The sequence below is a fragment of the Heptranchias perlo genome, chromosome 18 (genome assembly GCF_035084215.1).
Source record: "Heptranchias perlo isolate sHepPer1 chromosome 18, sHepPer1.hap1, whole genome shotgun sequence".
NCBI classification, from domain to species: domain Eukaryota; kingdom Metazoa; phylum Chordata; class Chondrichthyes; order Hexanchiformes; family Hexanchidae; genus Heptranchias; species Heptranchias perlo.
In genome coordinates, this window is record NC_090342.1 from 32,936,039 (window position 1) to 32,953,736 (window position 17,698).

Below are 17,698 nucleotides of genomic sequence, written 5' to 3' on the forward strand. Positions count from 1 at the left end.
ACTCGCTTCAGTTCAGCAGGCGGGCTCATGATGATTGACAGCAAGGAGCGGGGCGGGCTCATGATGATTGACAGCAAGGAGCGGGGCGGGCTCATGATGATTGACAGCAAAGAGCGGGGCGGGCTCATGATGATTGACAGCTGGTGCGGGGCACGGCACTACGCGGTGGGGCGGATCGGATCAGAGTCTCATTGAGGGTTAAGAGCCCGGAATTGGCGGCGAATTTGAGAAGCAGATAGAGGAGGAAGAAGATCACAACAGCAGCGTGTATAGGAATCCTGCTTCACGTCCCTCTGGTAAGAGCCTACAAAGTGAAGCCTGCATTTTTTGCTCTTTATGCAAAGATTGCAGCTTCGTTGAAAACATTACGCCTGATGCCAGCTGTATGGTTTGAAATTTAAGAAACTATAAATTTCGATAAAGATGTGCGCATTACTTTTACAGTTAGGAGTAGAGTTTCCGCTTTGGGAGCAATTGGAAGTGGTTAGGTTACACTTCAGGTTTCTGCTAAAATGTAGTTGTATAGTCACAAACTTAAAATCTTTCTTGAACCAGCACAATCTGGCATCTTAATAGAACGTAATCATTTTCTTTCCATTTAAAAGTATTCTTTGATTTATTTAAGAGTGGTAACCTGGTGCAGTTTAATAATACAGCTGAAAATAGGTTTATCACAAAAAAATAAGCATTTTTAATAAGGGTGTCTGGTCCTCCACCTGTGAGGAACCTGATTTAAAATGACTTTTAAAAATTTCTGCTGAACCATTTAATAGTTTCATTGGTGTACACTGGTCAGTTTCTTAGCAAAAAAAAATTAATTTACTATGAAAAAACACTTTTCAAAAGGTGCCTATTGATGCCTGTGCATCTAAGTAAATGAGTGCACTGGTTCTGGAAGGCTTTTCAAATTGCAATCAGTGGAATATCGCAATTTCGAACTGGGGGCCTGGCCAATTTTGGGCAAATTGAATCTCGAACTAGCATAAAAGATCACGGAAAACAAGAGCATAAGAGGTTTTGGGCATAACTCACCTATGTTTTAAATTCCCTGATCATTTGTGCTGGTTCAGCCAATTCCTGCCAGAAGGTGTGCTGAAATCTGGGCATAAAACTGGCAGAAACTCCCCCCCCCCCCCCCCTTAGTATTTTAAATAAGTTTATCTAAGTATGCTGCTGGGAATCCCTCCCAGTTATACCATACCAATGCATTAAAATGTTCCCCTAATTCACAGTAACTCAGTTATATAATCAATTGAAAACTCAGAATTTTTTTGCACAGTTTATGAAATTACCTAACTTTCCTTGGAGTGACCTGTGACTATTCAACATGGGCTGCACCTCATAGAGTCATAGAGTTATACAGCACGGATAGAGGCCCTTCGGCCCATCGTGTCCGCGCCGGCCATCAGCCCTGTCTACTCTAATCCCATATTCCAGCATTTGGTCCGTAGCCTTGTATGCTATGGCATTTCAAGTGCTCATCCAAATGCTTCTTGAATGTTGTGAGGGTTCCTGCCTCCACAACCCTTTCAGGCAGTGAGCTCCAGACTCCAACCACCCTCTGGGTGAAAAAGTTCTTTCTCAAATCCCCTCTAAACCTCCCGCCTTTTACCTTGAATCTATGTCCCCTTGTTATAGTACCCTCAACGAAGGGAAAAAGCTCCTTAGTATCCATCCTATCTGTGCCCCTCATAATTTTGTACACCTCAATCATGTCCCCCCTCAGCCTCCTCTGCTCCAAGGAAAACAAACCCAATCTTCCCAGTCTCTCTTCATAGCTGAAGCGCTCCAGCCCTGGTAACATCCTGGTGAATCTCCTCTGCACCCTCTCCAAAGCGATCACATCCTTCCTGTAGTGTGGCGACCAGAACTGCACACAGTACTCCAGCTGTGGCCTAACCAGTGTTTTATACAGCTCCATCATGACCTCCTTGCTCTTATATTCTATGCCTCGGCTAATAAAGGCAAGTATCCCATATGCCTTCTTTACCACCTTATCTACCTGTTCCGCCGCCTTCAGGGATCTGTGAACTTGCACACCAAGATCCCTCTGACCCTCTGTCTTGCCTAGGGTCCTCCCATTCATTGTGTATTCCCTTGCTTTGTTAGTCCCTCCAAAGTGCATCACCTCGCACTTTTCCGGGTTAAATTCCATTTGCCACTGTTCCGCCCATCTGACCAACCCATCTATATCGTCCTGCAGACTGAGGCTATCCTCCTCGCTATTTACCACCCTACCAATTTTTGTATCATCAGTGAACTTACTGATCATACCCTTTACATTCATATCCAAGTCGTTAATGTAGACCACAAACAGCAAGGGACCCAGCACCGATCCCTGTGGTACCCCACTGGCCACAGGCTTCCAGTCACAAAAACAACCTTCGACCATCACCCTCTGCCTTCTGCCACTAAGCCAGTTTTGTATCCAAAGTGCCAAGGCACCCTGGATTCCATGGGCTCGTACCTTCTTGACCAGTCTCCTGTGCGGGACTTTATCGAAGGCCTTACTGAAATCCATGTATACCACATCCACTGCGTTACCCTCATCCACACGCCTAGTCACCCCCTCAAAAAATTCAATCAAATTAGTCAGACATTCAATCAAATTAGTCAGACATTCAATCAAATTCTGTTTTGAAGCATAAAATTTGTTTTATTGCAACCCTTGCAGTTCACTTGCATAAAGCAGCCCCACCTCACTTATAGGAAGGTTTACCTAACCGTGCTATCTGAGTTGCAGTACTTCAAGATTACAAGAGGGAGTACAACTGTGTTCTGGCAATACTTCTGTGTTTTGATATAGAATAAGACCAAGGACTGCTCATCAGATATCTCAAAGAACCATTAAGGTTCTTAACCTGAAGATTAGGCAGGTGGTTCCTGTTACAGTATCTTCTTGGTCTGCCATTTTTCAGAGCCATTCTTGACCTGTTTAGGATTTTTGATTGACATAAATTATATTCTCAACTTGTGTCACATATGAGTGATTTAAGAAGCTCAAAGTCTATTTCTTAATCATTATAAAAACCTTAATTTTTCAGAAAGGTCAAGTCTGAGTTTGGAATCCATCTATTCATTAGTGTGTTGCAACGAACTGAGGATAACCCTATTCTTATTTCACACCCAATACTAAATAGTTACTGCAATTAATTCAAAATACTATTTGACTGATTCAGAATGTTTTGTTTGCTAGTTTATATCCTTTATTCTTCCATACCTCATAGTGTTTGTGGATGGGGCCACTAAACACAGCAGTCAAAGAGCACCACTTTAGTCACGGAAGAAGTGCCTGTGGCTTGTGAGGAATCAGTTGGTCAGTCTTATGCCTATCAATGTCAGAGTAGTGTGACATTTACTGCTCTAAAGTATATCAGCACCTAGAAATGACAGACACTTAGAACCTGTTTTGAATGCTGTTCAGAATAAATATATGTATAATTCTTAGTGTTGTCCATTACTATTCTAGCTGTATTTTTTTTTTCTTTTGCTTGACCGTATTCTCCCCTTCTTTTCTGAAGACATCAGCTCCTTGCTGGAGGTCAGTTCCACATGTGGTAGGTGCCTTCCACCCATGTGAAGATTCCTCATGTGCAAACCTGGACAATGAATGTTAGCAGGCAGTTCAACCATAATCGGGTTGGGGGTGAGGGGGGAAGAGGACAGTGACAATTGCTGTCGACTCTCACACATGGACAAAAACACTGTCTTTAGTTTTCATGAAAAAGTGGACTTAATTTTGAAATGTGATCTCCAAAACATGGGTAAAACCCCATGTAATCAAAACATAATTTGACATTCAGCCCCTGCAAATCTGTTCTCATGCACATGAGCAATGGACACTTGAATGAGATACCCGAGGGGCTCTGCACATGCGAGACTGAAGGAATCGGAGCTTTCAAGAAGGGAGGGAAAAATTGGTGGAGAAAATTAGCACAAAAGAGTTTTTTTTAAGTAAACAGTGGCTGCTGAAATCAACTCCCAATTTCAAATCCACTACCTAAGAAGAAACGGTATTTAATTTCTTTGTCTGCACGCCAGCACTGCCCTGAGAGGATATATGCCCAAAAGATATCCTTGAATAATATTAAGCCTAGAAGTTCTGCAAGCAAAAAGAGAGAGCCTGGTTAATTATTCTCCCAACTAGTGAATAAGTCCCTCCCTTTCAGGGTGTAACTAGCAGGATAGATAAGGGGGAAACCAGTGAATGTAGTATATTTGGATTTTCAAAAGGCATTCGATAAGGTGTCACATGTAAGGTTGTTACACAAGATAAGGGCTCATGGGATTGGGGGTAATATATTAGCATGGATTGAGGATTGGTTAACGGACAGAAAACAGAGAGTAGAAATAAACGGGTCATTTTTGAGTTGGCAGGTTGTAACTAGTGGGGTCTCGCAGGGATTGGTGCTTGGTTCTCAGCTAATTACAATTTATATTAATGACTTAGATGAAGGGACCGAGTATAATGTATCCAAGTTTGCTGATGATGCAAAGCTAGGTGGGAAAGTAAGCTGTGAGCAGGACACAGAGTCTGCAAAGGGATATCGACAGGTTAAATGAATGGGCAAGAAGGTGGCAGATGGAGTATAATGTGGGGAAATGTGAGATTATTCACTTTGGTAGGAAGGATAGAAAAACAGAATATTTTTTAAATGGTGAGAAACTATTAAATGTTGATGTTCAGAGGGATTTGGGTGTCCTTGTACACAAATCATAGGAAGTTAACATGCAGGTACAGCAAGCACTTAGGAAGGCAAATGGTATGTTGGCCTTTACTGCAAGGGGCTCGGAGTACAAGAGTAAGGAAGTCTTGTTGAACTGTACAGGTCTTTGGTGAGACCACACCTGGAGTACTGTGTGCAGTTTTGGTCTCTTTACCGAAGGAAGGATATACTTGCCTTAGAGGCGGTACAACCAAGGTTCACTAGATTGATTCCTGGGATGAGAGGGTTGTCCTATGAGGAAAGATTGAGTAGAATGGGCCTATATTCTCTGGAGTTTAGAAGAATGAGAGATGATCTCATTGAAACATATAAGATTCTAAGAGGGCTTGACAGGGTAGGTACTGAGAGGATGTTTTCCCTGGCTGGAGAGTCTAGAACTAGGGAACATGTCTCAAGATAAGGGTTGGACATTTAAAACTGAGACAAGGAGGAATTTATTCACTCAGAGGGTTATGAATCCTTAGAAAGCTCTATCCCAGAGGGCTGTGGATACTCTGTCGTTGAGTATATTCAAGACTGAGATCAATAGATTTTTGGCCACTAAGGGAATCAATATGGGGATCGGGCGGGAAGGTGGAGTTGAGGTCGAAAATCAGCAATGATCTTAATGAATGTCAGAGCAGGCTCGAGGGGCCGAATGGCCTACTCCTGCTCCTATTTCTTATGTTCTTAAAATCCACCTCTTTGACCAAACTTTGAGTCACCTCTCCTAATATCGCTTTCTTTGCTTCGGCATCAATTTTTGCCTGATTATGCTTCCGTGAACATTCTGTGGGACATTTTTCTATGTTAAAGGTGCTATATAAATGCAAATTGTTTTTCCTGCTGAAGTGGGTATGGTTCACCCTTCAGTACCTCACTGGTTTAGCCATTTCTCCGGTATAAGCCTGGACAGTGAACCAGGGGTCATCAGAGTCAAATTCAATCCTGTCTTTGCCTGACATTCACACAACCTTTTTTCATTAAGGGTTACTAGAGGCATCTTGGACAGCTGGCCGCCATCTTTGGCTAGGGAGTGGAAAATTCAGCCTAGGTTACTGGGAACCCCGACTGATTTATTGTCCCACCCCACTCTCCTTAGCCAAGGGGGGAGGCCAACTGTAGCACTCGAGCTGCCGCTTTTGAGATCAGCCAACCGAACACAGAACAGGGATCAAAACTAAAGTTTTCCTTGTGTGTGTATATAGCTCAATTCCACACAGCTGGTACATTTACCAACTAAGCCATTGGGAAGTGCCGTTTGAACTGAGCTTTTTTAACGGATGGTTAGATTATTGGTATGGGTCCTTTAGTTGGGTAGTGGGTACTGGAAGTACATTTGTAGCAACATTGATTCAATAAATAGGAGTTATATTTGTGACCTATATACCTTAGCAACAGATTAGTATAGTTGGAAAAAATATTTTAAAAAAGTTTTTCCTAAATAATGGCTATTGAATATTCTGTTTATTGTGGAAACTGATCTTCAGCTGGTCCTGTTTTGATACTAAAAGGAAATTTGCCACATTGTTGCAAATAATGTTGGATTGGTAGAATGGAACATGGTTACAAAATATATTCATGATGTTCTGAATCCTTGTGCAAGGTGCCATTGGCTGTGTGTTCAGCAATAACCTCAAATTCAAATTCTTCACTTTAAAAATCATCCCAGTTGCTAAATTGGAAAGACAGGGAGAAAGCACAAACCAACAGTCAGATTCCTCCCTTGAAAATGTAAGATTACGGGTGTAAAATATCAGCAAAATGATTTTGATTAATGCTAGTTAATCCTGTATTTAATCTTGTTTTTATGAATTGTCTGCCTAGGATTGTGGACCTAACTTTCTTTTGTATTTTTTTTTAAAAATGAATTTATTCTAAGATTTGAACACTTTCTTGCAAACATTTAAGTCATTGGATATACTTGTCTCTCTCAGATTAGAAAGATGCCGTCAACTTGGGTGCATGCTTTTGGTTTCACTCTATTGCCACATACTGGAGGAATTCTTGCTTATTGGACAAACAGGAAAGAAATTACTGGCTGGTATGCAACGCTCAAAAAGCCATCTTGGTGCCCACCTAACTGGGTCTTTGGCCCTGTGTGGACAACATTGTACACAGGCATGGGGTATGTAACAGTTCAGCATCTACAGTGCTCTAATTTGTCTGCCCAGTTTATATAATGACCAATTGTCACAGATTAAAAAGAACATGTAGTATTTCATGGGCTGTAAAGAGGAAGTCTCCTTTCATGAAAATTTAATTCCACCTTAAATCAAAAGACATGTTTTCCAAGACACTGATGCTGAACCATAATGGTTTACAAAAATAATTTGTTGTTTTTCTCTCTTTGCAAATGCGCACGAAGCTCCCATTGAAGTGATGGAGCTGTCACCATACTACTTGTATTAAATTTGTGTTTTAAGGCAGGCCCACCACCACCACCTTCTCAAGTGCAGCTAGGGATGGGCAATAAATGCTGGTCTTGCCAGCCACGCCCACATCCCAGGAATGATTTTTCTTTAAATACAAATTAAAACTTTTGCTAAACCGTCGAGCAGACGGAGGCTATTCGGCCCATGGTGTCTGTGCAAGCTCTTTACTAGAGCAATCTAAAAGTAATCCCACTAGCCCGCTCTTTCCTTAGAGCCCTGTATTTTCCTCTGATTCAAATGTTTATCTGATCTTGAAAAGATACAGTGGTCAATCACTCACTGTGTTAAAGTACTCAACATAGTGTTTATATTTTATTTAAAACTGAGACATGCTGTTTGAACGCAAAAGATCTGAACTATTGCTAAAATCTTGGCTGATCAGTGCTCTTAAAAATGGTCAGCTGAGTGACATGGAATCCTAGATACATGCTGAGTATTTTGCCATCCTATACAACCAACCAATCCATGTAAGCTGGATCTTGTCCTGCAGAGATCAGAAATCCTCCTTCCACAAGAAACTCCCATCTGTCAACCTAGCTGAAAACTGATAAACTTTGCTGTGGAAAGCAAGTTTCAACAGGAGGAGGCAGTTCAGAGAATTCTCTGAATATTTTAACAAAATGAGTCAAAGATTTTGAATCAATTTTTGCCTTCGTTTTTTTTTGAACACCCGAATTTCAGCCATCACAAATTTGTGTGTATCGTTAAGTAATCAGAAATGGTCCAGGATCATCATTTGCCTCAAATAAAACTTTCTATCAATTTTCTCCACCTCTTGCTTCCCATAAATGATGGTTAAATGAGTTGAAACTTAAATTTCCATTCTTAAAGAATAAATATATGGTGTGGGTTTGTGCTTTCCTTGTTTATGCTGATTTACTCCCTCTCTAAGTTTGGGTGTATTTTATTAAAATTGCGAGGATGCTTGGGTGTGACTTGACATCGGTAAAATGGGCGCAATTTTGGGTCTAACTTCTAGGTTGCACCCATGGAAGGCCGCTGTTTTTAAACAACTGAGCCTTTGGAGCAGCTCCGAGTCAAATTCACAAGATCATGTTTTTGTTAGTGGCCTCTGGACACAACGTCATGTCGTGCATTTTATACGTGCACGAACGCGCACAATCTAAGGAACATTATGAAATGGACCAAACATGTCATTCTTCTTTTCAATCTAATCATTGACTGGCAGATTTGTTAAAGCAAGTCTTGGCATTAGCCTTGGCTCAATAGTGGCACTCTTGCCTCCGCATCAGAAAGTCATGGGTTCAAGCCCCACTTCAGACCTTCAGCACGTGGTACTACACTGAAGTGTCAGCCTAGATTGAAGGAATGCTACGCTGTCTGAGGTGCCATCTTTTGGATGAGACGTTAAACCGAGGTCCCATCTGCCCTCTCAGATAGGCATGCACGATCCCAAGGCACTATTTCAAAGAAGTGCAGGGGAGTTCTCCCGGTGTTCTGGGCAATATTTATCCCTTAATCAACATCACTAAAACAGATTATCTGGTCATTACCTCATTGCTGTTTGTGGGACCTTGCGGTGTGCAAAATGGTTGCTGCGTTTTCTTACAAGACAACAGTGACTACATTTCAAAAGTACTTTATTGGCTGTGAAATACTTTGGCACGATATGGGGTCGTCAAAGGGCCTATAAAAATTCAAGTTCATTCTTCCTTTTCCTTTTCGATAGAGCCAGAAACTCCTTTTTATTTGTGACAATTGATGATCCTGGACCATTTCCCAGATTATTTAACCTATGAAACACACTCTGTTATAATTATCAACCAGGTTGGCAGATGGAGTTTCTCGAAAAAGCAAGATTTCCAATTTCTGGAAATGAGGATATTTTAAAATTGCCGAGTTCACTTACTTCACAGCATTTAATTACAGCCTGCATTATGTACAATTCTGTGGCCCAAATCATCTTGTCGCTGGGGACGGAAGGACATGTGGAGACAAATGAGCTACTAAAAGGGGGAAACAATGAAATGTATTGTTTTTCCGTCCTGCTTAAAAAAAAATATAAAGGATTAGTCCATTATCAATGGTGCAATTATATACTTGAAAGATTCTTCCATTTCAGATTTTAACACTTTTAAACATGTACCCTGAAGATTAGAAAATAAGTAATTTACTGTAGTGTGCTAGCTGTAAAATTACCATTTCATACCCATGAAATTGTTATGATAAATTAAGTTCTTACCTTGTTATTACTGAATCTCACTTGTAGGTTTGCACCAGTCACTTAAACCCTGCAGGCACTGTAAATGTATTTTTTAGCATTGGCTGTATGTATGTGAAATCCTAGAACATTTTTAATTTGCTATTAATACTGGTCTGACAGATTGTACAATTGTTGCATACTTATTGAAGGGAAATGCTATCCTTTGCACAGTAGAAAAAACAATGACAAATTGATGCTCAGGATGTGTAAATGTTCTGAACTGAATAAATCAATGTAATTAGCCTACTTGTACCGGAGAAGAAATGTGGATTTACAATTTAGGAAAATGTTTATCTCAATTCGACAATGGGTCAGCACAACAGTGAGGCACTAAACCGCCATTGATTTGTCAGTTAAATGACACAAATTAATGCAACCCTCACTCTCTGGTCAGACTTCAGGGTAAATGTATCCGTCCTTTCAAAGGCTATCCCACCAGATTGAATAGAGGGAGCTCTGATTGATAGTGGAGTGATGCAATTACAAGCCTTTCTGTTGTTGGGTGTGAAAGAAAAAATGGTAATGAAACACCGGATAACCCAGTCAACATGAAGCAAAGCTGGGACACTGTGAGGAAGGTGTGCCTGATTCGATCGTATCTAAGAACATAAGAAATAGGAGCAGGAATAGGCCATAAAGCCCCTCGAGCCTGCTCTGCCATTCAATAAGATCACAGCTGATCTTCGACCTCAACTCCACTTTCCTGCCTGATCCCCCATATCCCTTGATTTCCCCTAGAGTCCAAAAATCTATCGATCTGAGCCTTGAATATACTCAACGACTCAGCATCCACAGTCCTCTGGGGTATAGAATTCCAAAGATTCACAACACTGAGTGAAGAAATTCCTTCTCATCTCAGTCTTAAATGGCTGACCCCTCATCCTGCGACTATGCCCTCTAGTTCTAGAGACTCCAGCCTGGGGAAACGACCTCTCAGCAATTTACCCTGTTAAGCCCCCTCACAATCTATGTTTCAATGAAATCGCCTTTAATTCTTCTAAACTCCAGAGTGCAGGCCCATTCTACTCAACCTCTTATAGGACAACCCTCTCATCCCATGAATTAATCTAGTGAACCTCTGTTGCACCGCCTCTAAGGCAAGTATATCCTTCGTTAGATGAGACTAAAACTGTACACAGTACTCCAGGTGAGGTCTCACCAAAGCCCTGTACAATGGTAGTAAGACTTCCTTACTCTTGTACTCCAAACCCTTTGCAATAAAGGCCAACATGCCATTTGCTTTCCTAATTGTCTGCTGTACCTGCATGCTAACTTTTTTGTGTTTCTTGTACCAGGACACCCAAGTCTCTTTGGACACCAACATTTAATAGTTTCTCACCATTCAAAAAATATTCTGTTTTTCTATTCTTCCTACCAAAGTGAATAACCTCACACATATACTCCATCTGCCACCTTCTTGCCCATTCACTTAACCTGTCTATATCCCTTTGCAGACTCTTTGTCCTCCTCACAGCTTACTTTCCCACCTGGCTTTGTATCGTCAGCAAACTTGGACACATTACACTCGGTCCCTTCATCCAAGTCATTAATATAGATTGTAAATAGCTGAGGCCCAAGCACCGATCCTTGCGGTACCCCACTAGTTACAGCCTGCCAACCAGAAAGTGACCCGTTTATCCCTACTCTCTTTTCTGTCCATTAACCAATCCTCTATCCATGCTAATATGATACCCCCAACCCCATGAGCCCTTATCTTGTGTAACAACCTTTTATGTGGCACCTTATCGAATGCTTTTTGAAAATCCAAATATATTACATCCACTGGTTTCCCCCTTATCTACCCTGCTAGTTACATCCTCAAAAAACTCTAATAAATTTGTCAAACACTATTTCTCTTTCATAAAACAATGTTAATTCTGCCTAATATTATGATGTTCTAAGTGCCCTGTTACCATTTCCTTAATAATGGATTCCAGCATTTTCCCAACAACTGATGTCAGGCTAAATGGCCCACATTTCCCCTTTTTTCTCTCTCCCTCCTTTCTTGAATAGTGGAGTTACATTTGCTACCTTCCAATCCACTGGGACCTTTCTAGCATCTAGGGAATTTTGGAAGATCATAACCAATACATCCGCTATCTCTGCAGCCACCTCTTTTAGAACCCTTGGATCTAGATCTTCAAGTCCAGTGGAATTATTGGCTTTTAGTCCCACTAGTTTCTCAAGTACTTTTTCTGTACTGATATTAATTACTTCAAGTTCCTCACTGTTATTTGCCCCTTGGTTCCTCACTATTTCTGGTTTGCTTTTTGTGTCTTTACTGTGAAGACAGATACAAAATATTTGTTTAACGCATCTGCCATTTCCTGATTTCCCCATTATAATTTCTCCTGTCTCAGTCTCTGGGGGATCAACGTTTACTTTTGCTACACTCTTTGTTTTTACATATTTGTAGAAGCTCTTAAAGTTTTTATATTTCTTGCTAGTTTACTTTCATATTCTATTTTCTCCATTTTGATCAATTTTTTGGTCGTCCTTTACTGGTTTCTAAAACTTTCCCAATCCTCAGGCTTACTACTCTTGGCAGCATTAGAGGACTCTTCTTTTCACCTAATACCATCCTTAACTTCTTTAGTTAGCCACAGGTGGATCACTTTCCCCTGGAGTTTTTATTTCTCAATGGAATGTATATTTGTTGAGAATATTGAAATATTTCTTTAAATGTTTGCCATTGCTTTTCAACCGTCATACCCTTTAATTTACTTTCCCAATCTACCTTAGCCAACCCTCCTATCCATGAAATTGCCTTTATTTAAGTTTAAGACTCTAGTTTCAGACTTGGGTACGTCACACTCAAACTCAATGTGAAATTCTGTCGTATGATCACTCTTCCCCCGAGGATCCTTTACTGTGAGATTACGAATTAACCCTGTCTCATTACATAATACATGTTCTAAAATAGCCTGTTCCCTGGTTGGTTCCATGACGTATTGCTCTAGGAAACCGTCTCGAATGCATTCCATGAACTCGTCCTCCAAACTACCTTTGCCAATTTGATTTGCCCAGTCTATATGAAGATTAAAGTCCCCCGCGATTATTGCATTACCTTTTGTTACAAGCTGCTATTAATACTCTGTCCAACAGTATAGCTACTATTGGGGGGCTTATAAACTACTCCCACCAGTGTTTTCTGCCCCTTGTTATTTCTTATTTCCACCCAGACTGATTCTACTTCCTGATCCTCCGAGCCAAGATCCTTTCTCACCATTGTCCTTATGTCATCATTTTTTATTGGGGCTACACCCCCTCCTTTTCCATTCTGCCTGTCTTTTCTAAATGTCATGTACCCTGGAATATTTACTTCCCAATCTTGGTCACTTTGCAACCATGTCTCTGTAATGGCTATTAGATCAAACCCATAGATGGATTTGTTGCGCAATAGACCTATATCTTGCTACGAATGCTCCGTGCATTCAGATAAAGAGCCTTTAATTTTGACTTTCTACCATTTTTTTTCCTGCTTTGACCTTACTTGTTGATGCTCTATTATTGTTAAACTTTCTATTCTTTACCCAAATCACTGCACTGCTCTGTTGCTTTGACTTTTCTCTTTAGGTTTCTAAATTTCCCCACACCTGACTGCCCCCCCCCTCTCTTTAATTTAAAGCCCTATCTACAGCCCTAGTTGTTCAGCTCGCCAGGACTCCAGTCCCATCCCGGTTTAAGTGAAGCCCGTCCCAACGGAACAGCTCCCTCTTTCCCCAGTACTAGTGCCAGTGCCCCATGAATCGAAACCCCTGTCTCCCACACCACTCTTTGAGCCATGCATTTAACACTCTGATCTGTTTGTCCCTATGCCAATTTGCATGTGGCTCAGGTAGTAATCCAGAGATTATCATCTTTTGAGGTTCTGCTTATTAATTTAGACCCCAGCTCCCCAAACTGTCTCAGCAGAACCCCATTCTTAGTTCTACCTATGTCATTGGTTCCTACATGGACCAGACAATTGGATCCTCCCCCTCATTCTCCAAGTTCTTTTCCAGCCATGAGGAGATAGTCTTAACCCTGGCACTGGGCAGGCAACACAGCCTTCAGGACTCTTGGTCGCAGCTGCAGAGAACAGTGTCTATCCTCCTGACTATACTATCCCCTACCACATTCCTTTTTACTCCCCCCCCCCCCCCCCCCCCCCCCCCAACTTGAATGGCTTCCTGTACCACAGTGCCGTGATCAGTTTGCCCATCCTCCCTGCAGTCTTTGCTTTCATCCATACAGGTAGCAAGTATCTCGTACCTGTTAGAGGAGCCTCAGCCCTTGACCTTGTCCATCACTGCATCCTGGTTCCCTGTACCTCCTGACTCGTAGTCACACCCTTCTGTCCCTGACCACTGAATGAATCTAAACTACTACCTAATCTTTCTCCTCTTTTCCACTGCCCCCCCACCCTGGCCCAGTTTCTAACTGGGTTGTCTAGTGGCATGTAGTGTGGGGCATTGTATTGTAAGTGAGCAAGTGACCGCTGAATCGTTGAAAATCATTTGTGGTCCTGATTATTAGAGTGAGCCAACATTAATATTTTGGACTAATTTTTATTGTATTCTTCTCAGCTATGGCTCTTACCTGGTGTGGAAGGAATTGGATGGATTTACTGATAAAGCATTGATCCCACTTGGTTTATACGGAGCTCAGCTTGTTCTCAGCTGGGCATGGACTCTCACTTTCTTTGGGGCGCACAGAATGGGATGGGTAGGTATACAGATGCATTGCTTTGAGAGAAAACAAGATTGCTTGGGGAGCACTGTAATATATTCAACTCGTTGACCATTTTTCCTTGCTGGTATTCTTCCTCTTCTGAAGATATTGACTTCTTGCCAGGGTACAGTTCATGAGCACTTTGCATACTCTGGTACCTTGATCATTATTGATTGCAGAGCTTTGGCAGGCAGTATTGGTGAGATATTTGACTGCAGGGAGCATCATAGTTAAACCCAATCCTGTCTTCCTCTGTTTTCCAACTTTAGCCAGGGACATTGAGGCCTCCAGCATCCCTACTACTAACCCTGTTTAGATTAGCTATCTCAGCAGAGACTAGGGATCAAGACTGGAATCTTCCTAGTCTGTATGACTCAGCTACTACCGGATAAACTCAGCTGTTCATCACATATTTTACCCATGGCTCAGTTGGTAGCACTCTCACCTCTGACTCAGACGGTTGTGGATTCAAGTCCCACTCCAGAGACTTGAGCACAAAATCTAGGCTGACACTCCAGTGCTGCACTGTCAGAAGTGCCGTCTTTCGGCTGAAACGTTAAACCGAGACCCCGTCTGCCCCCTCAGGTGGATGTAAAAGATACTTTTTGAAAAAGAGCAGAGGAGTTTTCCCCAGTGTTCTGGCCAACATTAATCCTTCAACCAACATCATTAGGGGGGGAAAAAAACAAATTACCTGGTCATCATCACATTGCTGTTTGTGGGACCTTGCTGTGTGTAAATTGGCTGCCGCGTTTCCTACATTATAATGGTGACTACCCTTCAAAAAAAGTACTTCATTGGCTGTAAAACACTTTGGGACATTGAGGTTGTGAAAGACGCTATACAAATCCAAGTTCTTTCTTTTATTTGCTAAGAAACTTGCGTTGCAGTACTGGCTGGTGTTGCGTCCCCTCTTCTCCCCCCGGATAGTTTGCAAGTTGCTACCATTATTTTCTTCTTGTAGGCAAATTAGATATGAGGCTGTAAGGGTTATGGGTATTCCCTTATGTTCTCATCGTTTTAATCTTAAATCAGAACTGTCAAATTGGTTGTAGCCCTCTTTCTCTCTTTTATTTCCCCACCCCACTAATTTACCTGAAGTCATGTGTTAGACGGAAGCCCATGTGGAGAATCATGGGCTTGAAGTTGTAGCTCGTGCTCTGTTGTGTAGCCTGTCACAACAACTGGCTGCACCACCATTACTGTGCTTCAGCTTTTCAGCCACACATTCTGTGTGTGAGAGAGAGAGAGAGAGAGAGAGAGAGAGAGATGTTGTATGGATAAGTGCTGCGAATCCCAAGTTCTTGGTTCAAGCTGTGTAACATATGGAGACTGTTCCTGGCCCCCAGCCCAATCTAATATTAGAAAACTGTTTTCAAAAAGGTTTTCTCCAGAGCTCAAAAACTGTCCGTTTCCTATGAGGCAAAAGGATGTAATCAGATAAAACCATGGCACACACTAAGTTGGACAACCTCACTGACAGTCTGAAAAATAAAGCAAATACACTTGCATAATGCTAGTCACTTTACCTACTCCTGCTAAAGAAAACCATTGCTCTTGATGCTTTCAACTCTGAAAGTGGACCATTGATTACATAAGAATGTTAGGCTACGTGTCAAGGCACCTTAGGAGATCGTCTCCTGTCTGTCGTCTTCAGCAGCTAATTGGAAGGGATGGGATCCCTTTGCCTGCTTGATATAGCACATTAGAGATAGTGGCATAACTTAGAGGAACTTGAGAAATTATTTAGCTGGACAGATGATAAAATTAATCTATGCATCATGAAAGTGATTTTAAAATTGAGTTTGGGACATTTTATCCTCATCAGTTTGAGACTGGAGTTTAGGGAGAGGTTGCACTGCAGAGTACAGGGAAATGTAGGATTTGTTTGGTCATGGTGTTTATGAACTGTTGGCCTCATTGTGTTGGATCATCCTATGTAATTTTATGTCTGGGACAAACTTCCAGTGGTCACTTACAGGAAATAAATATTTACTGATTTCAAAGCCATGTATTGTGTTGTTACAGAAGCAGCCATTTGTGCTGACCATTGCATTGTTGTTGCAGGCTTTTGTTGAATTACTCTGCATTTGTGGCACAGCAGCAGCTACAACTGTGATTTGGTATCCCATCAACAAAACAGCTGCCTATCTAATGGTTCCTTACATGGCCTGGCTGACTTTTTCTTCTGTTCTTAACTACTGCACATGGAGAGGCAACAAGGATAAGGAAGATTAGAGCACCTGGAATCCAGCCTGCCTGCTAACTTTGGCAAATGGAAGGAAGAACTTTGTCTCGTGTTTCTCATATCTGGAGAATTCTAAACTCCAATTAAAACCTATTGTCTATACCCACTTCTCATTTGTTTTGTTTATAGGGCACTTCCCAGAAAGAAAATCAATTGAACGTGTCAACAAAAGCACTTGCAGTAAACCCTGAAACTGCAAGGCAGTCTTCAAACTTTAGTGGATTAATAAAACATTCTGTATATTAAGATAACGTAAGGGGGAGGTTTAGGACATAGCTGGAATTACTGTCTCCTGCTAACTCATTCTGGATTAAATATGCAGCACAGTAATTTAACTGCAGTATATGGGCTAGGCTTTGCTAATGCTAGGGAGTTTGATACTGATTTTTTTTTAACATTTGAGAAGTGTCCCAAATAAATGGTGTGCTTTAATAAGTGAATTCATTTGCAGAAGTTAATTGTTTTTGAGCTGATATGTTCCATCATTGATGATACATCTGATGTTCCTTTATAAATGGTTGCACTCAGTAAAGGCCACGGCCAACTAACTTTCTGATTTGATGTCGCAGCAAAGGATGGAGACTCTGCACATGTGGAATAATAGGTGCAACCAGTTGTCCCACTGCTCTGTGGCTTGGTGTATTGAAGTTCCAATATGCTGCAGCACCGTTGTGTCCCATAGAAGAGTCTTGCATCAATTTATGTTGAGATCTCTCAAATAACATTACTTTGGAATTTTTTGTATAACTTGTCTTCCAATATTTTAATTTAAATTTTACTTATTAATATTTTTTAGTTTGTGGGTGAATAACATTTAGTTTCTAAAATAAAATTACCAATGCTGGGATACTTTTCTATAGATGTTATTGTGTCAAATATGTAGCAAGGCTGAAAAAGTCCTTAATCAAAGGCAACATAACAGTTACTGCACTCCAAATGTAATTCATTGTGTGCAATGCATCAAGGTGTTTCAGTGATACAATAAGATTAAACTATTTTCTTTCCAGAAGAGTCATTGTATAACGATTCAATAGGGGACCCCAGAATGATATTCCTCTAGCCTGGGGCCAGACGCTGTGGAGAATTGTTCTAGCTGCTCTCTTTCGTTCTCTTCCCTGTCATTCTAGTTGAGATCAGATAATCATGAATCAAACTCAACAACAACTTGCATTTATATAGCGCCTTTAACTTGGTTAAAAACGTCTCCAGGCGCTTCACAGGAGCGTTATCAGACAAAGCTTGGCACCGAACCACATAAGGTGATATTAGAATGTGACGGGGCATTTGGCCGTGGAAACATTAGGGGAATCTTCTAGCATAGTTTATAACAACATCTGAGAATTAGAATGAACTCTTCCATCACCAGCCCTGG

The 17,698-nt window shown here is 41.3% G+C and overlaps 1 protein-coding gene across 1 annotated transcript; it reads left to right on the forward strand.

Moving 5' to 3' along the window:
- Positions 1–185: 185 nt before the first annotated feature.
- On the forward strand, positions 186–17,335 carry tspo (translocator protein). Its single transcript, XM_068000077.1, has 4 exons — positions 186–296; positions 6,644–6,834; positions 13,934–14,072; positions 16,146–17,335. The coding sequence occupies exons 2-4, from the start codon at positions 6,653–6,655 to the stop codon at positions 16,314–16,316; spliced, it is 492 nt and encodes a 163-aa protein (XP_067856178.1). The 5' UTR covers positions 186–296; positions 6,644–6,652; the 3' UTR covers positions 16,317–17,335.
- The last annotated feature ends 363 nt before the right edge of the window (positions 17,336–17,698 follow it).

Coding starts and splice junctions, on each gene's coding strand:
- tspo (XM_068000077.1), top strand. CDS start 6,653: ATGCCGTCAACTTGGGTGCATGCTTTTGGTTTCACTCTATTGCCACAT. Junction 6,835..13,933: donor ACATTGTACACAGGCATGGG/GTATGTAACAGT, acceptor TATTCTTCTCAG/CTATGGCTCTTACCTGGTGT. Junction 14,073..16,145: donor GGGCGCACAGAATGGGATGG/GTAGGTATACAG, acceptor TTGTTGTTGCAG/GCTTTTGTTGAATTACTCTG.